The sequence below is a fragment of the Oncorhynchus nerka genome, linkage group LG12 (assembly GCF_034236695.1).
Source record: "Oncorhynchus nerka isolate Pitt River linkage group LG12, Oner_Uvic_2.0, whole genome shotgun sequence".
Taxonomy (NCBI): domain Eukaryota; kingdom Metazoa; phylum Chordata; class Actinopteri; order Salmoniformes; family Salmonidae; genus Oncorhynchus; species Oncorhynchus nerka.
The window spans coordinates 72,758,912-72,784,375 of record NC_088407.1 but is presented as its reverse complement, the minus strand read 5'-3'; the positions used below and the strand labels follow the sequence as shown (position 1 = coordinate 72,784,375).

The 25,464-nt window shown below is 41.3% G+C and overlaps 2 protein-coding genes across 4 annotated transcripts in view; both read right to left on the bottom strand.

The window, feature by feature from the left end:
* The window catches only part of LOC115138701 (protein transport protein Sec23A), a 38,164-nt gene extending 21,400 nt beyond the window's left edge, over positions 1-16,764 (bottom strand). For both annotated transcript variants that reach the window (XM_029675831.2, XM_065025792.1), the window contains exons 1-10: positions 16,658-16,764; positions 13,496-13,729; positions 9,477-9,621; positions 8,766-9,082; positions 7,321-7,465; positions 6,692-6,850; positions 4,762-4,877; positions 4,306-4,429; positions 3,914-3,994; positions 3,586-3,675 (exon numbers count right to left, since the gene is read on the bottom strand). In XM_029675831.2, coding sequence (XP_029531691.1) covers positions 3,586-3,675; positions 3,914-3,994; positions 4,306-4,429; positions 4,762-4,877; positions 6,692-6,850; positions 7,321-7,465; positions 8,766-9,082; positions 9,477-9,621; positions 13,496-13,716 — 1,398 coding nt within the window. In that variant the 5' untranslated portion in view covers positions 13,717-13,729; positions 16,658-16,764. The remainder of the gene's footprint in view (positions 1-3,585; positions 3,676-3,913; positions 3,995-4,305; positions 4,430-4,761; positions 4,878-6,691; positions 6,851-7,320; positions 7,466-8,765; positions 9,083-9,476; positions 9,622-13,495; positions 13,730-16,657) is intronic.
* A 144-nt stretch (positions 16,765-16,908) lies between these two features.
* On the bottom strand, positions 16,909-25,419 carry LOC115138700 (signal recognition particle subunit SRP54-like). Of its 2 annotated transcripts, none has more exons than XM_029675829.2 (17): positions 25,333-25,419; positions 24,821-24,935; positions 24,630-24,727; positions 24,388-24,479; positions 24,216-24,300; positions 21,763-21,867; positions 21,588-21,654; positions 21,427-21,484; positions 21,102-21,252; positions 19,389-19,537; positions 19,149-19,249; positions 18,966-19,052; positions 18,751-18,824; positions 18,396-18,504; positions 18,113-18,283; positions 17,716-17,811; positions 16,909-17,476 (listed from the first exon to the last, which is right to left on the bottom strand). In XM_029675829.2, the coding sequence occupies exons 3-17, from the start codon at positions 24,705-24,707 to the stop codon at positions 17,385-17,387; spliced, it is 1,515 nt and encodes a 504-aa protein (XP_029531689.1). In that variant the 5' UTR covers positions 24,708-24,727; positions 24,821-24,935; positions 25,333-25,419; the 3' UTR covers positions 16,909-17,384. The 2 variants fall into 2 exon arrangements, with proteins under 2 accessions (XP_029531689.1, XP_029531690.1); XM_029675830.2 differs by having other exon boundaries at positions 24,886-24,935.
* Between the last annotated feature and the right edge of the window lie 45 nt (positions 25,420-25,464).

Here is a 25,464-nt window from a genome sequence, read left to right as displayed (position 1 = left end):
CTAAGAACCCAATGGTCAATCTGACAAAGTTCTAGACTTCCTCTGTGGAGATGGGAGAATCTTCCAGAGAACCTTCCATCTCTGCAGCACTCCACCAATCAGGCCTTTATGGTAGACTGGCCAGACGAAAGCCACTCCTCAGTAAAAGGCACATGACAGCCCGCTTGGAGTTTACCAAAAGGCACCTAAAGATTCTCAGACCATGAGAAACAAGATTGTCTGGTCTGATGAAAACTCTTTAGCCTGAATGCCAAGCGTCACATCTGGACGAAACCTGGCACCATCCCTACGGTGAAGCATGGTGGTGGCAGCGTCATGTTGTGTGGATGTTTTTAAGCGGCAGGGACTGGGAGACCAGTCAGGATTGAGGCAAAGATGAACGGAGCAAAGTACAGAGATCCTTGATGAAAACCTGATCCAGAGCGCTCAGGACTGGGGCGAAGGTTCACCTTCCAACAGGACAACGACCATAAGCACACAGCCAAAACAACGCAGAAGTGGCTTCAGGATAAGTCTGAATGTCCTTGAGTGTCCCAGCCAGAGCCCGGACTTGAACCCGATTGAACATCTTTGGAGAGACCTGAAAATAGCTGTGCAGCAAAGCTCCCCATTCAACCTGACAGAACTTGAGAGGATCTGCAGAGAATAATGTGAGAAACTCCCCAAATACAGGTGTGCCAAGCTTGTAGCGTCAAGCTAAAGGTGCTTCAACAAAGTACTGAGTAAAGGGTCTACTTATGTTAAATGTGATATCAGTTTTTATAAGTAATAAATGAGCTAACATTTCTAAAAACATGTTTTTGCTTTGTCATTATGGGGTATTGTGTGTAGATTGATGAGGGGAAAAAAACAATTTAATCCATTTTAGAATAAGGCTGTAACATAACAAAATGTGGAAAAAGTCAGGAGGTCTGAAGACTTTCTGAAGGCACTGTATATTATTTAGTAGGCCTATATGTAAAGTCAAGACTACATTAAGAATAGTCTGATGGATGACAATACTATCACATGTGAATGATGTATTTATTATCACATGTGAATGATGCCCATAGTGTGCAGTAAATCAAGAAACAGCGCATGCCTTTTTTGCGACTTTTTGAAAAAGTCGCATAGTCGCACACCTCATCTAGCCTAGCCCATAGGCCTTATTGTTTGATAAGGTTTGTAATCACAACTAAAGCGGCCTAATAACTTCTTGAAATTAAGCACATTAATCCGCTTTACAACTGGTGTAGAGCCTAACTGGCATACATTGGATGACATGGGTCCCATTATGCCTGGCAAAAACCAAACACTGCATTCCACAGTAAGAGCCTCATATCAACGGTCAAGAAGAGTGATGGTTTGGGGATGCTTTGCTGCCTCAGGACCTGTACGACTTGCTTTAATAGAAGGAACCATGAATTCTGCTTTGTATCAGAGAATTGAGCTGAAGTTAAAGTGCAGCTGGGTCATGCAGCAAGACAATGATCCAAAACAAACAATCAAGACTACATGAAAATGGCTAAAAAGCAACACATTTGAAGTTTTGGAATGGCCTAGTCAAAGTCTAGACCTAATCCCAATTGGGATGTAGTGGCAGGACATGAAACAAGCAGCAAAATTCCTCCACAGCATTGTGAGAGACTGATCAACAACTACAGAAAGCATTAGGTTGGTTGGAGTCATTGCAGCTAAAGGTGGCACAACCAGTTATTGAGTGTAAGGGGGCAATTACTTTTTCACACAGGGGCATGGGTGTTGCACAACTTTGTTTATGAAATATGGAATTGGAATTTTGTTATTTGTTCACTCAGGTTCCCTTGATCTAATATTAGGTTTTGGTTGAAGATCTGATAACATTCAGTATCAAAAATACACAAAAGTAAAATGAATTAGAAGGGGGACAAATACTTTTTCATGGCACTGTATAATATATAATATTTCTACAAATCGATACTTGGGAGTCAAAATATTGAGATAAAATCATCCAAAATAATAATATGTAACTCTAGGATTTTTTCCAACAACACTTACAATCAATATCCCAAACAGTCCTTCAATAATATAGTGAGTAGTTCTCTCTCTCATTCAACAAATATAAAGAACGAGGCTCAATCTTGTACAGGTGATATGAAGGCCCCTCAATAGCCAATTGAAACAACTCCTGATGGAATTGAGAAGCTAGCTCCAGAACATTTCTAAATGACGACTGTTATGAGGGGGAAAAGCGTTGTCAGTGTTGGAGCAGAGCTGTAGAGCCGATGAGGCCGAGCGGCTGGCTACACTGCATCGTTGGTTATTTTCTCTACCCCTCTCTCTCTAAATTCAATCTCACTCACTCCCATCTCTTTCTCCCTCCCTCTCCCTCTCAGGCGCTACAGAGCGGCTCTGCGGAAAAGCCTGAATAAAATACGACGGCTGTTCCAGCGCCCTCTGAAGAACTCCTGCCCACAGAGCACCGCCATCCAACTTGAGATAGTGAGCCAAGATCACCACCATCACAACATCTCCAACCCATCACTCTTGTCAGAAGCCAACTCCAAAACAGGGTCACCAGAGGCCAAATCCATGTCAGAGGTGACTATGGAGGATGGTAAAGACACTATGGACACTACACTAGGCCAAGACTCTGTCACTGTGGAGCCATCTGGAAAACTAGCCTGACTACAGACTAAAATACAGACCAACTACAGACTTAATTTTATGAATCCCAGGACTCCCTGAAAAAAAAGTGGCAATTGTTACTGAGTGAACAAAATGAATGAATGAAATGAAATACAATACAGGTTGGGACTAAACACCAGAGAAGGACCATATGAAGGATCATTGTGGCGACAGGATGCAACAGACGGACAGTCTCTAGTATGACCAATGGGATTGTGACACTTGTGTCTTAAGTGGATCTATACATGAAGACCGCCATACCAGCGATCTTATTTGTTCTGTTTCTAACTAAAAAGGTTAGCTTACAATGCACATTGTACAGTCAATCAGGGACATTGGACCATTGTCTGTTGGAACTACAATGTTGAACTACAATGTTTGAACTAGATTGCAAACTGTACTAAACTGTACATATACAGACATTACTGTCTGTCCAAATGTGTTCTTCCTCAATAAATATACCTATGGCAACACTGCCTATCTAAAATCATTGAAATGTAATCTTTCAGTTTATCATAACTGGATTAAAATGAATGTGAACATCTCAATTACATTTATAGATCCATCTTGTACTACTGTATGTTTCATAGAGGCCATAGTGGTTTAATATATGAGCACACCATCTGGTGGCATAGTGATGCTGTTGCACCTCTATCCAGTACCTCTGACCAGCCCAGTACAGCAGTGGAAGAGATCTTTATGGAACAGCTAGTACCCTCTATGGTGGTGCAATCAAATTCACTGAGTCTTTGGCACAAGTGGAACATTGCTCTGTGGATCACCTGATCTCAGATTACTGTGATATAAAAACGACTACTCAGAAACCTTGCCAATAAAAAGCTTTTAACACAAAATATGGTAACATTACACAAAATATGGCAGTTATTTCCAAAAGTAGCTTAGTGATCACAATCCAGAGTGTGTAATATGAAGGCATACCTGATTGACCACCTCAAAGTACACTGCCAGAGTGGTGTTATGGTCAAGACCACATATCTTCCATTGAGATGTGCCCCCTGTTCCAATTTCCTTTAAGGAAACAAACAGAAGGGATCAGTATCAGAATGACATTGTTCTAGAAGGGATCAGAAACAGAGCAACATTGATACATCTCCTTCGGCAGAGATTCAGGACACACAATATTCTGGATTAACAACTACAGTTACAAAAGTGTTGACCGGTCAAAAGTACAAGTCTGTTCTGCATATCAGCTGATCGATGATGTAGAGTATTCGGTTACTGTTCTATGTATTTGACATGGACTCACATTTTCAGACACACACGGCCCTTTGGCATTTAATGACACACATGGCCCGATGGCTCCTGAAATCTTGATCTCTCGAGACGTCTGAAATGAAGAAGGACAGATGATATTAGAAGATATTAGCAGTTTGCGCACAATTCTATTTGGTAAAATACAAAGTCAAGAAATCTATATTTCCCATAGAGTTTTATGGATAGAATCAACTATCCAAGAGAGCATGTCGCTCTGTTCCAATATCCACACTACGTAGAAGCAATGTATTGGGTATGCGTAGATATTGGAACAGTGGCTGTGTTCTAAAATTACACCCTATTCCTTAAAAGTGCACTACTAGTACACTATATTAGGTAAAACGGTACCATTTCAGACACCGCCAGTCTGTGCAATGGCTCTACCTTTATCTCCAGAGTGCCAGCGAAGGCCATCTTGAAGGCTCCAGCCACATCTTTGGTAAAGACCCTCTGGAAGGTTTGTTTGAATAGTGAGGTGTTGAAAGAGTCTGCCATCACCATGTAGCCTCTGCAAAACAGATATACTCATAGGAGTTCAACTATACATAGGGTGAATCTCAGAAGTCTCTCTTCGCCGCCTCCTCTCTCCTCGCCTCCTTCTCTTCCTCAAAGCATCAGACGAGAGCATTGGAGAAGAAGAACAGAGGACAAACTCTCCTCTTACTATGGGAGGAGCCAGTGTTATTGACATATGTGTGTGTTCAGCGTATCAAATGGCACTATATTCCCTATATAGCGCACTACTTTTGACAGGGCCCTGTAAGCCCTGGTCAAAAGTAGTGAACTATATAGGGAGCCATTTTGGACTCCGCCTGTGTGTTCACCAGACAGTGTCCTCACCCGGTGTGATTGGAACAACACTTCATCTCCAGCAGTCCGGTCTGGTCCAGAGCACAGGCATAGATGTCTATGATGTGGCCGTTGATGGAGGCACGGCTCGCCAATGCCTCGTAATGCTGAAAATGAAGAAAAAGGGTTTTACCCCAACTTCATACAGGATAAAAAGAGGATCCAATATGGATGTTTTCTGGATCAAAAAGGGGTGGTGGGCGTGGCAGAGGGCGTGCACTACGCTCACTGGGCATGGTTGAATTTCAGAGAACATTTTAGAGGCCTCCCATCTTGGTGGTGTAGAGATGTTTTTGCATTATTAAGTCAATTTCCAGTAATTCTACACATTTCTTCATTGAGCTGAGAGAAATGTTTAAAACTGTAAAGGACATTTCCTGCAATTCTACACATTTGCCATGGAGCTGAAAGAAAATGTTTTAAAGCTCATTTACATCAAATCTACATATTCTGCCATGGAGCTGAAATAGCAATCAGTTTTAAAGCTAATTTCCTGAAATTCTAATGCTATGTTCTTTTGCTCAAACATAATCAAATCTATACTGTGTGGCGTACAGCAGGTCAGCCAACAGGGGGAGACTCATCGAGGCCTGGTAACAGATGGAGTATACATCACGAGGCGATGACTCCATCTGCTGGACATGCCAGGTCTCGATGGGCTCTCCAGCCAGGACTAATTGGGGCTGATTGGGAGCTGGTGAGTAATCAAGGGCAGATTGCTCACCAGCTGTGCAAGGCCCATAAAGCTGCCAGAAGGGCAGCACACAGGAGGAATGGGGGAAGAAAGGACTCCCGTGGTATGGTTGATGGTTCCAGAGGTAAGAAGAGAGAGTTCAGTTTTGTGCCCGACAGGATACCGCCAGACCTGGAATACCAGGAGATGGCATCTCGTAGGGGAGACCCATTTTCTTTTTGATCTATTATTTAAATAAACACCCTTGATCCTTCTCTGTCCGTGTCTGATATTGGTAAATGTCTTGACCAAACCCCCTGATCTGCCACAACTGATAAATTCATTGTTTGGGGAATTTTCTATTCTACCTAACTGTCTAACTTTTATGGTGATTGTTAGTTAAGTATTATAAAAATACATTAAAACATTTAGGTGGCCCGAAAAAACTTACGAGGCCCGCCCAAGGATTTCCATGGCAGAAAAATACCATAAGACAGAAAAAGGTAATACCCGTTTAACTTGTTATGCTAAAACATACATTACATTACATTTAAGTCATTTAGCAGACGCTCTTATCCAGAGCGACTTACAAATTGGTGCTTTCACCTTATGACATCCAGTGGAAAAGCCACTTTACAATAGTGCATCTAGGTCTTTTAAGGGGGGGGGGAGAAGGATTACTTTATCCTATCCTAGGTATTCCTTAAAGAGGTGGGGTTTCAGGTGTCTCCGGAAGGTGGTGATTGACTCCGCTGTCCTGGCGTCGTGAGGGAGTTTGTTCCACCATTGGGGGGCCAGAGCAGCGAACAGTTTTGACTGGGCTGAGCGGGAACTGTACTTCCTCAGTGGTAGGGAGGCGAGCAGGCCAGAGGTGGATGAACGCAGTGCCCTTGTTTGGGTGTAGGGCCTGATCAGAGCCTGGAGGTACTGAGGTGCCGTTCCCCTCACAGCTCCGTAGGCAAGCACCATGGTCTTGTAGCGGATGCGAGCTTCAACTGGAAGCCAGTGGAGAGAGCGGAGGAGCGGGGTGACGTGAGAGAACTTGGGAAGGTTGAACACCAGACGGGCTGCGGCGTTCTGGATGAGTTGTAGGGGTTTAAAGGCACAGGCATCTAGCCATTTAACTGATTGTCTCACTTTAATGTGGTGTAACACACAACTTCATCATTCACAGACAGTGGCAACGGACCTGAAAAAAGGTCTAAATAACAGGAAAAGTGAACCGTCAAAGGTTGAGCCAAAACTTACTTTGGTCCCCTTTTTCATGAACTTGGCGTTGTCCTTCTCAATGTCGTGCCAGGAGCGAATAGGGGTCTTTAGCTCATCTCCTACCACCATGCCTGGACCCTGAGTGGCTGGTCCACCGATGAAGGTCATGATGCGTGCCCCAGTGTTCGGGAAGGTGCACTGGATGGTGGAAAAAAGGGACATTTTATTACAAAACATTTCTATGAAGCGGAGTAAACAATGCAACCAAACACAGACTAAAGCTAGTAATCCTGGTCAATTCCCACGGCATAATAGGTTTATACATCTTACAAATCCTACTTCATACAGAGGAACACAGGGAAATATGAATTTGAAGTAGTGTGCGGGGGCTGATCAGACTAAAATGGTAATATTGAAAATGGTGTCATTGAAACATGTACCATTACATTCCAATGACAAATATGAACAGACCTGGGTTTTAATATTATTTAAAATCTTTCAAACACTTTGAAAACAATTGCTTCAGTCTGCCTGAGAAGCCAGATAACTCTTTTATTGGTGCCATTAGGTCAGGAAAAATCTATCAAACCAAAGTATTTTAAATATTTAAAATACTATTTGAACCCAGGACTGCATTGAGGCAGTTTATATTTCTGTCTAGGTCTAACCTCCAGCAAGCCAACAGCGATGGACATGGCCGACCCTAACGAGCGGAGGGGCCTTTTTCCCTGAGTGACAGGCCAGGGGTCCCTCTGGAGCTCTCCAAGCAGGTCTGTCAGGTTCATGTCAATCTTCTGGACAGGCTGGAGGAATCTAGGCAAAAGAAAATAAGTCCTAAGATTAGTCTAATTTTGTGTCATGCTAAATTATTTTAATGTACAGTACCAGTCAAATGTTTGGACACACCAACTCATTCCAGAGTCTCTTTATTTCTACAATGTAGAAAACTATGAAATAACACATATGGAATCACATAGTAACCAAAAAAGTGTTAAAACAAATCAAAATATATTCTTCAAAGTAGCCACCCTTTGCCTTGATGACACATATTTAATAGGTTTGATGTCTTCACTATTATTTTACAGTGTAGAAAATAGTAAAAATAAAGAAAAACCTCTGAGTGTCCAAACTTTTGCCAGGTACTGTATGTACTGCCATGGCATTGGTGTGTGGCTGTATGTGTATATTTTTCTTATACATTCAATAAATCAATAAAATCAGTCAATTCAACCAATCTACAGACCACAATCAAAAAGGTACTATACTGAACAAAAATATAAATGCAAAATGTAACAATTTCAACGATTTTACTGAGTTTATATAAGGAAATAAGTCAGTTAAAATGAATTAATTAGGCCTTAATCTATTGATTTCACATGACTGGGCAGGGGAGCAGCCATGGGTGGGCATGGGATGTCATGGGCCCACCCACTTGGGAGCCAGGCCCACCCACTGGGGAGCCAGGCCCAGCCAATCAGAATGAGTTTTTCCCCACAAAAGGGCTTTATTACAGACAGAAATACTCCTCAGTTTCATCAGCTATCCAGGTAGCTGGTCTCAAACGATCCCACAGGTGAAGAAGCCGGATGTGGAGTCCCTGGGCTGGCGTGGTTACATATGGTCTGAGGTTGAGGCCGATTGGACGTACTGCCAAATTCTCTAAAACTGCGTTGGAGGCGGCTTATGGTAGAAATATTAACATAAAATTATCTGGCAGCAGCTCTGGTGGGCATTCCTGCAGTCAGCATGCCAATTGCATGCTCTGTCAAAACATGAGACATTTGTGGCATTGTGTTGGTTGACATAAGTGCACATTTTAGAGTGGCCTTTTAGATTCCCCAGCACAAGGTGCACCTGTGTAATGATTATGCTGTTTAATCAGCTTCTTGATATGCCACTCCCGTCAGGTGCATGTATTATCTTTGCAAAGGAGAAATGCTCACTAACAGGGATGTAAAAAAATGTGAGAGAAAAACTTTTTCGTGGTCTGAAAAATGCCTGGGATCTTTTATTTCAGCTCATGAAACATGGGACCAACACTTTAGATGGTGCGTTTATATTTTTGTTCAGTATACAATGTCAAAACAAGGCTGTAGACTGTAGTGTGGTTTACCTGTTGGAGAGGGGGGGCTGTGGAGCTTGTGGTCCCCGTCCTGCCTGTGCAGCAGTGGGTTTGGTCAAGCCCAGCATCTCCTGCAGCTGCTTGGCGTTAAGGTCTTTAGTTCCCCTGAAGACGTAGCTCTTTGAGATGCCATCGCAGCCCAGTTCGTGGACCTGGATCATGCGTCCGAAGGTGATGAGGCCAACCAGGGCTGTAGGAGGCAGCAGCGACAGGGACATCTGTAAGGACTCCTTCAGAGCCTGCAGGTCTTCATCCTCCATGCAGGTGTCCACCACGTACAGGAAGACCAGAGGCATCTGGGGACCTCTCTGTGGGGTAAAGAGAGAGAACCTGGTCAACTATCCTATTGCATAAAACAGTGAAAGGATGCTAGAATCCAACAGATGACTGACAGTTTCATTTTCTGTGGGGGCCAGGGGGACAGCAAACTAATTTTAAGGTGGACTAATAAAAACAATGACAAAATGGTTTTCAAGTAACATTATCAAGATGTATGAGAGGTCCATCACAGGCCTTGTTTTAATGTACTAGATGAAAATGAAATAACATACGTGTAGGAAAGATGAGATCTTATCTGAATGCTGTTAAAAACATTCATTATAAAACGGATCAAATTGAGATAAATCAAAATATTTTGATTTGGGGAAAAAAAATACTGTATTACAATTCGAGAATCCAGCATCGATCAAATAGAAACATTACCTGGACAACATATTCAATGGTGGAGAACTGTGGCAGCAGCTCAGCTGGCTGGTTCACCTCTGATATCCCAGCATAGGTAGGCGGAAACTGATTTCTCTGATAGCAGAAGTTGCAAGCCCACAGTTTGGCTCCGTAATCCACTTGGCTAGGTTGAGAGACAAAATGATTATGGTAAAAATCTGAGAGAGAATGACCACACAGTGTAGTTGTAAACAATACAACTCTATGCACAAGGATTACAAAGATAATGTACAATTCACATACACATTTACTGGAAGTTTGGTAACAGAACTACGGTAAAATGTCTCAGTTTTTTATGCAACCACATTTTCCAAAAGCTCTTAAAAATCTGCTCTGAATTACAATTCAAAGATGTGGCATGACACATTGAGTTTGAAAAAAATATATACAGTATTTTGGTTATTCAAATACAGTAGGAGACAGAATCCGGTAACAGAATAACGGTAACAGAATGACATCACGGTTCCCTGATCTGTACTATACAGAAATTCAGCATTATGGATATGTATATCATTCTCTTTTAGAAAACATCTACCAGAAAGTCTCAAGACCCCTTTTCCCTCTGTTTGACCAGAAACCAAAGCCTTTACTTACTCCAAATTTTTTATATGCCTTAATTTCTCAAACATACATTTCTTAGCTTTCATTTGACACTCAATTTGACATGCTCCTATGAACTTCACATGTTGGTGGTCATTTGTCCTTTTACATGGAAATGCTCCCAGACTACAACTATTTAAACAGTACATGTGAACCTTCTGAAGACTGAGGATGTGTAAATCACCTGTTTACAGTTAGGCTACAAATGGAGGAATAGTCATGGATGAGGGAGGGAGAGAATAGGGCAGGGGTCTCCAACCTTTGAGCATCATTGCCACTTTTACAAAATGAAACATTGTGAGCTACTGATGTTTTTTCTTTAAAAAAAAGGCACATTCTTCTCCTCTCTGCTGCAACGCAACTCAGCTCCTTAGTGTAAAAGAGAAAGACATGCACTGTTTTCCGTCAAGATACCTGGTAAAATAATGGTTGATAAAATCTGTGTTTTTTCACCCCAAATTGTTTAATATTTTCCAAAATGATGTTCCTAGTTTTATTTTTCCTGGTTTTAATTCATTTCACACTAAAAATTACAATGGTTCATAGAGAAACAACGAAATTGGATGTTCCGAGTCGATGTCAATGTTTAAATCACATCAGAAGACCATTTTTGGGGGGGAAGGTACAGAAAAAAAAGTAACAAAATGTAGATTTGTGTAATTCCTCTTTAATTGCGCATCGGGACCTTCAATTGCACATCTAGTGTGCAATGTGATCTAATGTGCCTGTCTAGCGATGATTCTGTACTGCTGCTGCTCATTTCATGGCAAAGTTTTCAAATAGATACAAATAATAGACTTTTGCCAGGTAAGCCTACTGCGCAGTTAACATTTAATTGAGAAGGTTTTGGGGAAAGTATTTCTGTCAACTCACAAGACGGTAGAGGTTGACCGATTATGATTTTTCAACGCCGATACCGATAATTGGAGGACCAAAAAAAGCCGATACCGATTAAATCGGCAGATTTTTATTAATTTATAATAATAACAATTACAACAATACTGAATTAACACTTATTTTAACTTAATATAATACATCAATCAAATCAATTTAGCCTCAAATAAATAATGAAACATGTTCAATTTGGTTTAAAGAATGCAAAAACAAAGTGTTGGAGAAGAAAGTAAAAGTGCAATATGTGCCAAATAAAAAAGCTAATGTTTAAGTTCCTTGCTCAGAACATGAGAACATATGAAAGCTGGTGGTTCCTTTTAACAAGAGTCTTCAATATTCCCAGGTAAGAAGTTTTAGGTTGAGGTTATTATAGGAATTATAGGACTATTTCTCTCTATACCATTTGTATTTCATGTACCTTTGACTATTGGATGTTCTTATAGGCACTTTAGTATTGCTAGTGTAACAGTATAGCTTCCGTCCATTTCCTCGCCCCTACCTGGGCTCGAACCAGTAACACATCGTCAACAGCCACCCTCGAAGCATCGTTACCCATCGCTCCACAAAAGCCCCTCTGCAAGGGGAACAACTACTCCAAGTCTTAGAGCGAGTGACTTTTGAAACGCTATTAGCATGCACCCCGCTAACTAGCTAGACATTTCACATCGTTTACACCAGCCTAATCTCGGGAGTTGATAGGCTTGAAGTCATAAACAGCGCAATGCTTGAAGCATTGCGAAGAGCTGCTGGCAAACGCACAAAAGTGCTGTTTGAATGAATGCTTACGAGCCTGCTGCTGCATACCACTGCTCAGTCAGACTGCTCTATCAAATATCAAATCATAGACTTAATTTTAACATAACACACAGAAATACGAGCCTTAGGTCATTAATATGGTTGAATCCGGAAACTATAATTTCAAAAATAAAACGTTTATTCTTTCAGTGAAATACGGAACCGTTCCGTATTTTATCTAACGGGTGGCATCCATCCATAAGTCTAAATATTGCTGTTACATTGCACAACCTTCAATGTTATGTCATAATTACGTAAATTCTGGCAAATTAGTTCGTAATGAGCCAGGCAGCTCAAGCTGTTGCATATACCCTGACTCTGCGTGTAATGAACGCAAGAAAAGTGACACAATTTCCCTAGTTTAATATTGCCTGCTAACATGAATTTCTTTTAAGTAAATATGCAGGTTTAAAAATATATACTTCTGTGTATTGATTTTAAGAAAGGCATCGATGTTTATGGTTAGGTACATTCGTGCAACGATTATGATTTTTTCGCAAATGCGCTTTCGATAAATCATCCCCCGTTTGGCGAAGTCTTTGTTAGGAAGAAATAGTCTTCCCAGTTCGCAATGAGCCAGGCAGCCCAAACTGCTGCATATACCCTGACTCTGTTGCACAGAACGCAAGAGAAGTGACACAATTTCCCTAGTTAAAAGAAATTCATGTTAGCAGGCAATATTACCTAAATATGCAGGTTTAAATATATATACTTGTGTATTGATTTTAAGAAAGGTGTTGATGTTTATGCTTAGGTACACATTGGTGCAACGACAGTGCTTTTTTCGCGGTGATATATTATAATAAATTAACAGGCACCGCATCGATTATATGCAACGCAGGACAAGCTAGATAAACTAGTAATATCATCAACCATGTGTAGTTAACTAGTGATTATGTTAAGATTGATTGTTTTTTATAAGATATGTTTAATGCTAGCTAGCACCTTGACTCCTTGCTGCACTCGCATAACAGGTAGTCAGCCTGCCACGCAGTCTCCTCATGGAGTGCAATGTAATCGGCCATGATCGGTGTCCAAAAATGCCGATTACCGATTGTTGTGTAAACTTGAAAATCGGCCCTAATTAAATCGGACCCAATTAATCGGCCTTTCCGATTAATCGGTCGATCTCAACAAGACAGTTATCTCATCAACTGCTAGTGATGGGCATTCTAAGTTGCACCAAGCTAACAGGCAGGCCACAAGGTGTGCAGAACGGCATCTCAGAACGCACAACTAGTCGGTCCTTGTCACGGATGGGCTATTGCAGGAGACGATCAGAACAGGTTCCACTCCAATCAGCTAAAACAAGAATAATTGGCTACAGTGGGCAGGAAATCACCAAAACTTGACAATTGATGAGTGGAAAAACATTGCCTGGTCGGACGAATCCCGGTTCATATTGTGTCATGCTGATGGCAGCCAGGATTTAGCATAATCATCATAAGTCCATGGCCACTCCTGCCTTGTATCAAATGTACAGGCTGGTGGGATGGTGTGGGGAATGTTTTCCTGGCACATGTTAGATCCCTTGATACCAGTTGAGCAGCGTTTCCATGTCCCAAATAATTCAGGCTGTCCTGTAGGCAAAGGGGGGGTCCGACACAGTACGAGATGGGTGTGCATAATAAATGGGCCACCGAGTGTAGTGTATATCTGCTTTATTTGAAACGTGAAAAATACAAAGTGAAAAAGTATTGTTGTCTCACCAGAGCGGGTTAAGGACAGCGCGGCAGGTCGCCCTGCTACACAGCACAGGCTCATACTGGATGGGGGGCAAGTCTGGGCGCTCCTTCAGGGGGGTGAACAAAGAGGCCACGGGGACCACCATGCGGGTGGCCTCCAGACGACTGGAGGGCCAGACGTTCCAGCTGAAACGCACCCCATCACGCTCCTCATTCTGGGCGATAAACTCTGGGAAGGTCGCCATTCCACCCTACAGACTGAGAAGGAGAGAAAGGAGTGTCTGCGTGTTATAGCAATATAGGCTATACATTTTATGGTCATGATTCCATTTGATATTTCAACATAGCATTAATTATATAATAGTCCACTGCACTGCAAGGAGTCTCATAATATTATCTTTTTATAATTGCCTGGCTTTTTACCATTGCAGTGTCCTAAGATACCCTTTTGGACTCTGAGCATAATGTTACACTCCAGCATGTTTACTTCCAATTTGAATGTGTCATATCAATATACTGGTAGAGGAAATGCAGTCAAATATGATGTAACCTATGCTATGGGAAATTCTGGCTTACTTCTAAATAGGGCAAAAAAAATGGGTCTAAAAGTCATGACTAGAACCTGGCTAAGGTACAGAATATGATCCTGACTGTGACCCACTTCTTCACCCACTGTCTGATCAAATGTTCAAAATAATTTACTTTGAAAACACACTGAATCTGAATAGAAGTCCAATCAACAGGTGTAGACCTTACAGTGAAGCACCTAACCAACAATACGAATACCCTGGGTAGCCATTTGACTAGATGTCCAGAAGACTTATGGCCTGGGGCTAGAAGCTGATGTTCAGGAGAATTATGGCTTGGGGCTAGAAGCTGAATTGGAAGCTGCTTGGACCTAGACTTGGCGCTCCGGTACCGCTTGCCTTGTGGTAGCTGAGAGAACAGTCGATGACTAGAGTGGCTGGAGTCTGACAATTTTTAGGGCCTTCCTCGGACACCACCTGGTATTGGCCGTCAGGAAGTGCAGGATCCAGTTGCAGAGGGAGGTGTTTAGTCCCAGGGTCCTTAGCTTATTGATGAGCTATGAGGGCACTATGGTGTTGAACGCTGAGCTGTAGTCAATGAATAGCATTCTCACATAGGTGTTCCTTTTGTCCAGGTGGGAAAGGGCAATGTGGAGAGCAATAGAGACTGCATCATCTGTGGATATGTTGGGGCAGTATGCGAATTGGAGTGGGTCTAGAGTTTCTGGAATGATGGTGTTTATGTGGTCCATGACCAGCCTTTAAAACATGGTGGTATTATAGAGTCGGACAGGGAGAGGTTGAAAATGTCAGTGAAGACACTTGCCAGTTGGTCAGTGCATGCTCACAGTACACGTCCTGGTAATCAGTCTGGCTCTGTGGCCTTGTGAATGTTGACCTGTTTAAAGGTCTTACTCACATCGGCTGTGGAGAGCGTGCTCACACAGTCTTCCAGTACAGCTGGTGCTCTCATCCATGTTTCAGTGCTATTTGCCTTGAAGCGAGCATAGTTTAGCTCGTCCGGTAGGCTCCTGTCACTGGGAAGCTCTCGGCTGTCCTTCCCTTTGTACTCTGTAATGGTTTGCTGGCCCTGCCACATCCGACGAGTGTCAGAGCCGGAGTAGTATGATTTGATCTTTGCTTGTTTGATGGTTCATCAGAGGGCATAGCGGGATTTCTTATAAGCTTCCGGGTTATTGCTCCTTGAAAGCGGCAGCTCTAGCCTTTAGCTCAGTGTGGATGCTGCTTGTAATCCATGGCTTCTGGTTGGGGTATGTACGTACAGTCACTGTGGGGACAACGTCATTGATGCACTTATTGATGAAGCCAATGACAGATATGGTGTTCTCCTCAATGCCATTAAAGGAATCCCGGAACATATTCCAGTCTGTGCTAGCAAAACAGTCCTGTAGCTTAGCATCTGCTTCATCTGACCACTTTTTTATTGATCTAGTCACTGGTGCTTCCTGCTTGAATTTTTCCTTGTAAGCAGGAATCTGATGGAATTATGGTCAGATTTGCCAAATGGAGGGGTGAGGGAGAGCTTTGTATGCATCTCTGTGTGTGGAGTATAGGTGGTCCAGAGTTATTTTCCCTCTGGGTGCACATTTAACATGCTGATAGAAATTTGGTAAAACTGATTTAAGTTTCCCTGCATTAAAGTCCCCGGCTACTTGGAGCCCCGCGTCTGGGTGAGCGTTTTCTTGTTCGCTTATGGCGGAATACAGCTCATTCAATGCTAGTGGATGCAGCTCATTCAATGCTAGTGGATGCAGCTCATTCAATACTAGTGAATGCATAGTGGTGCCAGCTAGTATTAAGTTCATTGTATTGAACTATCACTAACCTTTGCGGTCTCCTGAAGTCAGAATCTCATCAGGTCAATATTGTATCAGAGATGCAAATGTTCACAATTCCTTAATAGTTAAAGGTCTTTCAAAATGGAAACACTCACTGTATTGGGCTTTTATCTAGCTAGCTAAGTATCTGACCTGAATCAAACACTCTACACACACGTACATTGTAATATTATTGTATGGTGGCATTACACATTTTGTATTGTAGATATGTAGTGTAATAATGTCATCATGTACTGTTTTATATTTTGTGTTATGTGCCTTAATGTGTTTGAACCTAGTAGTTGCTGCCTTGGCAGGAACAACTAATGGGGATCCCTAATAAATACAAATGGTGACTCAATCAAAAGGCTTTACAAACGGATGCTGGATTACCAGCAAAGCTATTTTGATTGAATGAACAACCAGTCTCTGTACAACAACATTAGCTAGATACAGTAGCTAACAAGGGCACGCCAAAAACAATTACAATTGTTCAATAGATTTCAGGAGAGAAAATCACATCACAAAAAAAGATAGCCAACCCAAAAAGTAGACAAGCTAGCTAACTATAATAAATTATTGCATTCACCATGTTAACAACCAGCTAACGTTAGCTATCTAATTTAGCTTCAGTTAGCGGATCGACCGGCGAATGAAATGTGTAAAAAAAAAAAAATTATTCACCCTGCTCAGCTCGCTAAAACGCCACACAACTGTAACTTAATAAGTATTACATCTAAAATACATTACGTAATACACATATCCCAAATATATGTATTAGTCAATAATTACAGCAAATAGTAGCACATTTGAATATTTACCTGATGTCCTCAGACTGGTTGACTCTGCTACGTACTGTAGTGACAGTGAAAAGCGCCAAGCACAACGTAGCAAACAACATGGCTGCGAGGAGTAATGCCACGTCAAGAGGTGTCCAATCATAGCCCCTCACCCACCTTTGAGGATGTGGTCTAATCTTCATGGCAAGAGTTTCATTGATAGAGCGATAACAAATATGATTGACAACTACGACAATCATTGATCAACCAAACAGAGAAAAGGAGACACTGGCTTTTTAAAACATTGCAATACAAATTTTATTACATTATGACAACAACATAAAATGTCCAACTAATTTCAGCATATCCTTTGCAACAATCTCCAAATCTTGGTTGGGTTCATTAGGGTACACCGGAAAACATTTTAAATTGTTTTGCAATTAAAAACACAAATTAGGGTATCTTATTGGACAAGTCCAATAGTGACTCCCGGTTGAAGTCTATTTTCTTCTGTTTGGTGCCTAATGAACATAACTCAGGACAAGCTTCATAATCCCATTATTTATGCATCTTTTGTGCCTATTTTACAATTAGTGTAAAAATCACAGAACTTCTTTTGATTTATCCTGATAAGTAAATAAGCCTCTGCATAATTTTATACACAAACATCTTAATTAATTATATTAGAGGCAAAATAACTCTTCTCTCATCTCCTTCTTGCTAAATCCAAATGACAACCTTTTATTTAACCGGGTTAAGGCTCAGTGGTTCACATATTGTTGAATCCCATCATTCCTTTCGCATTGCCAGCTGCACCCTGTTGGAACTGTCTCATCATGGACTGGAGACCAGACATTCCACCTGAAGAGACAAATGATAATCAGAGTGTTTCAGGGGGATCCATTAAACTCTAGAGCAAGGCAGAGAGGCAGAGTCGCTAACCATGATCAAATAAAGGTTATTTGGGTTGCAAGGTGATTTGTAGGTCAGCGATTCTGCAGTCTGTATCACATCTGTCATTACGTTTGGACCGACCATGCTCAAAGTAACAAAGGAAGTTTGGGTAATGTGAAATGACTTATTGTAAAAGTCAAGCCTACCCATATGGTGGAGAACCCTTGGGTCCATCATCTTTGCCATCTGTTGGTTCAACTTAGCCATCTGAGAGGGGTTGACATTCTTGGACATATCACCACCTGCAAACATGTAAAAGTGCAAAATAATTTAGAGACATTCTACTGCTTGATGAAAGCAAAATTGTGTAATTGGACCAGTGCTTCTGTTTCCGGGCTGAAACGTGTCTGAAACATGACTAGTCATGAAATCCTTGCTTCCCATGTCCTTGTTTCCTCCCCCCACAGAGTGCATTGAAGGAGAGGCTCCAAGGTCCTTCCCTCAGACCTCCTCCAATGCGATTTGAGAGGGAAATGGAGGAAACATGGACAGAGGAAGCAAGAATGACAACTAGTAATGTTTCAAGAGCCAAAAAGTGCATACCCTTGAACAGGCCCTTGATGCCACCCATCTTCTTCACCATCTGGGCAAACTTGGTGTACTGGGTGAGCAGCTCCTGGACGTCCCTGGTGGCAACCCCTGAACCGCGTGCCACTCTGGCGATTCGGTTCGGCCCCTTGCTGAAGAGCTTTGCACCGTCTTTGTTGTCAAGTTCTGCAAAAACCAAAGAAAGAAACCAGTGAAGAAAACATGTACGCATTTTGTATAACCCTTTTGTTTCTATCCCTTACTGTTGTTTATTGATGAAAGTGGATTGCATCTTTACCTTGGTCATTCATGCTGTCCATAATTGTCATGAGTTTCTTCAACCTAGCCATGGACTCCTGCTCGTTGCCTTTGCTCATGAAGTCTGTTCCGAAACCTGGGATCATACCCTTGTGACATTAACAGAAGTCAGATTAGCATGGTCATCTTTAAATGTATCCCACACATGACCAGAAGAATATAAACTATTCTTAGGTATTCATTATTTACCAAGGGGGAAGGGTATACAGTTGAGATTGTTTTCGAAAGGTCTTTGTGCTGAAACGTTGACCATCTGCTTGTTTCATCTATAGTATGTACCCCTATGGGGACTTAGATTTTTCCCCTATTGGGTATTCTGGTTGCCGCTTACTTACCATGATCTGTCCGAAAGGTCCCATCTTCATGATGTTTTGAAACTGCTCGTACATGTCACGAAGAGTGAACTGACCTGTGGTGCAAATGGTGATTAGAAGAAACTTAAACCATACCGCGTAACTATGTTATAGACTGCAGAGCATATGCATACTGCATGTCAGTTATGATATGGGGCTGGTTTTACAAGTATGTTAGCTGATGATCTCATTCTCACCATGTTTCAGCTTGTCAATTAACTCCTCGTTGTCATCCAGCTTGAGTTCATTGACTTTGTCTATCAAACCTTCAATGTCTCCCATGCCTGAGGACAAAAATACACAATACTCAATCAATACAGGTTGTGCATAACGTAAAACGTGTTATGATGATCCATTATTCAAAAGGGAAAACAGTTTACCCAGTAGCTTGCTGATGAAGGGTTGTGTCTTAAATGGCTCCAAGTCATCAATGTGTTCTCCAGTACCAATGAAAATGATGGGACTCTTAGTAGCAGCCACTCTATAAAAAGGCAACATGAGTATGAAACATTACCTAACCATCAGGATTATCATGGAGTTAATGAATTCTGCAGTAGTAAGGAAACTCAGTTGACCATAACTTGGATAAACTGTCAAAACAAAGAGTGACATTTACTTACGCACTGAGAGCACCACCACCTTTGGCATGACCATCCAGCTTTGTCACTATGACGGACGCAACTTCTACTTTGTCTTTGAAGGCCTTCGCCTGGGCTTCACAAGCTTGGCCAATGGAGGCATCCATTACGTACACAATGTTGTCAGGTTGCTGGAGGAAATAGAAACATGCTTGAGGTAAGACCATGCATGCATTGATGCATTTTCTCTAAAGCAATACAGTGCGTTCAGAAAGTATTCAGGCCCCTTGACTTTTTCCACATTTTGTAACGTTAGTCTTTCTAAAATGTATTAAGTTGTCGCCCGTCCCCCCAATCAATCTACACCCAATACCCCATAATGACAAAAGCAAAAACAGGTTTTCATAAATAAAATATCACATTTACATAAGTATACAGACCCTTTCCTCAGTAGCTTGTTGAAGCACCTTTTGCAACGATTACAGCCTTGAATCTTCTTGGGTGTGACGCTACAAGCTTGGCACACCTGTAGTTGGGGAGTTTATCCCACTCTTCAATGTAGATCATATCAAGCTCTGTCAGGTTGGATGGGGAGCATTGCTGCACAGCTATTTTCAGTTCTCTCCAGAGAAGTTCGATCTGGTTCAAGACCAGTCTCTGGCTGGGCCACTCAAGGACAATCAGAGACATGTCCCGAAGCCACTCCTGTGTTGTCTTGGCTGTGTGCTTATGGTCATTGTCCTGTTTTTTCATCAAGGATCTCTGTACTTTGCTCCATTCATCTTTTCCTCGATATTGACTAGTCTCTCAGGAAATGCAGCTGAAAAACATCCTCACAGCATGCTGCCATCACCATGCTTCACCGTAGGAATGGTGCCAGGTTTACTCCAGACGCGGCGCTTGGCATTCAGGCCAAATAGTTACATTTTGGTTTCATCAGACGAGAGAATCTTGTTTCTCATGGTCAGAGTCCTTTAAGAGCAGTGGCTTCCATCTGATTGGTGGAGTGCTGCAGAGATGGTTGTCCTTCTGGAAGGTTCTCCCACCACAGAGGAACTCTAGAGCTCTGTCAGAGTGATCGGGTTATTGGTCACCTCCCTGACCAAGGCCCTTCTCCCTCGATTGCTCAGTTTGGCCTGGCTGCCAGCTCTAGGAAGAGCCTTGATGGTTCCAAACATCTTCCAATTAAGAATGACGGAGACCGCTGTGTTCTTGGTGACCTTCAATGCTGCAGAAATGTTTTGGTACCATTCCCCAGATCTGTGCCTCGGAGCGCTAAGGACAAATCCATTGACCTCATAGCTTGGTTTTTGCTCTGACACCCACTGTCAACCGTGGGACCTTAGACACGTGTGTGCCTTACCAAATCATGTCCAATCAATTTAATTTACTACAGGTGGACTCTAATCAAGTTGTAGAAACATCTCAAGGATGATCAATGGAAACAGGATGCGCCTAAGCTCAATTTTGAGTCTCATAACAAAGGGCCTGAATACTTACGTAAATGTGATACTTCCGCTTTTATTTGTAATAATTTTGCAAACCAACCCAAAATAACTTTTCTCTTTGTCATTATGGGCTATTGTGTGTAGACTGATGTGGGGAAAAAATATATTTGAGAACAAAGCTGTAACGTAACAAAATGTGGAAACAGTCAGAGGGTCTGAATAATTTCCGAAAGCACATTTTATAATGATGATACAAAAGCTCAGGCTGACAGAGAGATGATCACAGTGGTGCAAAAATACTACTTACCACTGCATTGGAAACCTGCAACATCTCCTCAAAAAGGGAATCTTCTTGCTTGTGTCGGCCACTGGTATCAACAATGATTATTTCAAAGCTCTCATTTTTGAACTTTTCCACACCTTCCGCAGCTATGACGACAGGGTCCATCTCTGTGTAACTGGATTTAACAACGTTAGTGTACTGTATGCAGCAAAGGCCCTGTAATAGACTTGCGTCCTGTCCAGGGGGTGTACTTGTACATCAAGGTTCCTTACCATATACATTAGCCAAAAAAATTACTTGAGATGCATCACATACAGATGAGAAGCAACCAAATGCAAAGCATACATACCTTCCATAGAATGGAATTCTGGCTTTTGTTGCATTTTGCTTCAACTGATCGAAGGCACCTGCACACACACAAAAATATGTTGTTGACTTAATTTTCTTTTAGCTAATTTTCTTTCTTTTGAGAAGGAATATCAAACAGATACATTTTGAAAATGAAACTACCAGCTCTGAAAGTGTCAGCGCAAATCAAACAGGTTTTCCACCCTTTTCTTTGGTAGTAGTACGCCAGCTGTGGAAAAGGTTTTCAATATAGAACATTAGTGATGGCATAATATATTTTGGACAAATGACCACCTGAATGTGCATATCTTTAGGCTGAAAGCCAGGAATGGCTCACCTTGGAACAGGTTGTGGTTTTCCCACTGCCCTGAAGACCCACAAACATGATGACATTGTTCTTTCCCTTTGTGGGTGTCCAAGCCTTGACCCCTGGATCCACCAGCTGAGAGACAACCACAACATTAAATCTTAGACACACTCCTATCGCATCAAATGCAACAAACACAGAAACATTGCATCTTTGTAAAATATGTGAAGTGAGAACATAGGGACAGGCCTCTCCAAACCACACAAGCGTCTTTAATGTGTAAACAAGCAATCTGAAAGTACTTGGAAAGTCTTCTCCCCGCATGAAATCTAAACTGATCAGTTGAGTATCCATGTCCGAGGGTATGCCTTCTAATGTGAAACTAATTATGTATTGAGCTGAGCAATCAAAACCTTTAAATACAGGTAGACTACAGCTACTGGATCCCTTATTTCAATTAAGGTAATTTTTGAGGGGAATGACTTTTGATGGTATAGTACATTGCCGAAACAGTTTACAAAACACGGTGGAATATCAATAGACCAAATTACTTTTGAAAACCACTAATATAAAAATAACCAGGAAATCCCACCAACAACTGTCAATCATCTACCCAAGTTTTCAATCAAAAATTAACTCCTTCGGTTACTTTACACTGGACCATCATTAAACTAATACTAATGTATGGAGGTATTACAATACGTTCAGTTTCACACCATAAAACAACTGACTAACAAACAATGAAGTAAGAATTAGAGGTCGACCGTTTATGATTTTCCGACGCCGATACCGATAATTTGAGGAACAAAAAAAAGGCGATACCGATTACTTGGCCGATTTATAAAATGTATTTGTAATAATGACTATTACAACAATACTGAATGAACACTTATTTTAACTTAATATAATACATCAATCAAATCAATTTAGCCTCAAATAAATAATGAAACATGTTCAATTTGGTTTAAATAATGCAAAAACAAAGTGTTGGAGAAGAAAGTAAAAGTGCAATTTGTGCCATGTAAGAAAGCTAAAGTTTAAGTTCCTTGCTCAGAACATGAGAACATATGAAAGCTGGTGGTTCCTTTTAACATGAGTCTTCAATATTCCCAGGTAAGAAGTTTTAGGTTGTAGTTATTATAGGACTATTTCTCTCTATACCATTTGTATTTCATATACCTTTGACTATTGGATGTTCTTATAGGCACTTTAGTATTGCCAGTGTAACAGTATAGCTTCCATCCCTCTCCTCGCTCCTACCTGGGCTCGAACCAGGAACACATCGACAACAGCCACCCTCGAAGCAGCGTTACCCATGCAGAGAAAGAGGAACAACTACGCCAAGTCTCAGAGTGAGTGACGTTTGAAATGCTATTAGCGCGCACCCCACTAACTAGCTAGCCATTTCACATCGGTTACACAAGCCTAATCTCTGGAGTTGATAGGCTAGAAGTCATAAACAGCGCAATGCTTGAAGCATTGCGAAGAGCTGCTGACAAAACGCACAAAAGTGCTGTTTGAATGAATGCTTATGAGCCTGTTGGTGCCTACCATCGCTCAGTCAGACTACTCTATCAAATCATAGACTTAATTATAACATAATAACACGCAGAAATAGGTCATTAATATGGTCGAATCCGGAAACAATAATCTCGAAAACAAAAAGTTTATTCTTTCAGTGAAATACGGAACTGTTCCGTATTTTATCTAACGGGTGGCATCCCTACGTCTAAATATTGCTGTTACATTGCACAACCTTCAATGTTATGTCATAATTACGTAGAATTCTGGCGAATTTGTTCGCCAAGAGCCAGGTGGCCCAAACTGTTGCATATACCCTGACTCTACGTGCAATGAACGCAAGAGAAGTGACACAATTTCACCTGGTTAATATTGCCTGCTAACCTGGATTTATTTTAGCTAAATATGCAGGTTTAAAAATATATACTTCTGTGTACTGATTTTAATAAAGGCATTGATGTTTAGGTACACGTTGGAGCAATGACAGTCCTTTTTCGTGAATGCGCACCGCATCGATTATATGCAACGCAGGACACGCTAGATAAACTAGTAATATCATCAACCATGTGTAGTTATAACTAGTGATTATGATTGATTGATTGTTTTTTATAAGATAAGTTTAATGCTAGCTAGCAACTTACCGTGGCTTCTTACTGCATTCGCGTAACAGGCAGGCTCCTCGTGAGGCAGGTGGTTAGAGCGTTGGACTAGTTAACCGTAAGGTTGCAAGATTGAATCCCCGAGCTGACAAGGTAAAAATCTTTCTTTCTGCCCCTGAACAAGGCAGTTAACCCACCGTTCCTAGGCCATCATTGAAAATAAGAATGTGTTCTTAACTGACTTGCCTAGTTAAATAAAGGTATATATATAATATATATATATATATATATATATATAGGCCCTAATTAATCAGCCATTCCGATTAATCGGTCGACCTCTAGTAAGAATAGTTCGACACTGACCTTGACGAGCTCCTTGAACACAGAATGCTGGATCATTCTCCTCTTGTTCAGCCCAGAGGCCATCTCCTCCAGGTCAATGGATGATCTGTGGTCAAAGAAATATTACATTAGTAGGATACAGAATTCAGCTTGTCTACTACAGTACAATGTGTTCCTGAATAATGCTACTCACTTTACATTTTCTCTGAGCTGCTTTACCAACTTGATGTTGACATCAGCTTCCAGGAGGGCAGCACACACTTCTTTCAGCATGGCATTTAATACCTAGAGAAAGAGAATACATTATCTATGAGAAATATCATATGGTCTTGCTTGATTGAAACCTGGCAACATATGTAACTATTATTTAGTTAACAACCACACTTTGCCAAAAGTTGTACAAAAATAAGAAGTCTGATTTGGTACTAGATATACCTCCTCATTGATGATGGTGGCATTGCTCAGTGATCGCAATGCCGAGGTTATTTTTCTTCCCAAATCGGCTAACACCATGTTGACAGGTCTTGTTGAACCTATAAAAAATATTTAGATTGGCAAATTTGGTTATACTGCCAACTACTATACCACTTAAATGCTGGATAATAATGTTATGGAAAGTGAATTACAAAATCAGTTGAGAAATACGGCCTCTTCGGCTTCAATGTTGAGGGAACCCCCCTTGTCTCCACACCTTTCACTGACACTTATTGGTGATCAAACGTCCGTTGTTGACTTCCTTAACTGAGCAATGAACGAAAACAATGAGTGAAATCTAGAGATTAGTTTAGCATATAGTCAGGACAACATGACAGAAATTCTTCAATAACTTTTCGACATGAATTAGCTAAAAAATGCCGTAGTTAACTAATACAACATGTGTATGTAAAGAATAGATCATATTGACCCGACTGCATCCACACAGCTTATAAAACTATCTAGCTAGCTAAATTTCTAGCTAGTTAACGTTAGCATCGACAACTCGAGTGAGGCCGTGGTTCTCCGAGAATATGATACGTATAAAGACAGCATCATCATTTCATTCGATGGATGGATCGCTATCGTGCTAACATTACGACATTTACAAAACAGTAGCTAGCTACTAAATTACCATTATTATAATTATAAAGAAGATCGTTACCTAAAGCTTGCCAACTGGCTTGAGAAAAGCAACCAAACGAACGTCATCTCAATACCAGATATCCCAGAATGCCTATCTACTTCCGGGGTTATGTTTACTTCTTTGTAGCCCCTGTATTTTAAGGTCGTCTGA

Bases quoted from the DNA above. Each gene is read 5' to 3' on its own strand.
- LOC115138700 (XM_029675829.2), bottom strand. From the start codon at position 24,707: ATGGTGTTAGCCGATTTGGGAAGAAAAATAACCTCGGCATTGCGATCA. The intron at 21,655-21,762 runs GTGAGCCATTCC...CCTTTTCCACAG, and splicing joins AAACCACAACCTGTTCCAAG to CTGGCGTACTACTACCAAAG. The intron at 19,250-19,388 runs GTAAGTAAATGT...GCCTTTTTATAG, and splicing joins GGTGGTGGTGCTCTCAGTGC to AGTGGCTGCTACTAAGAGTC.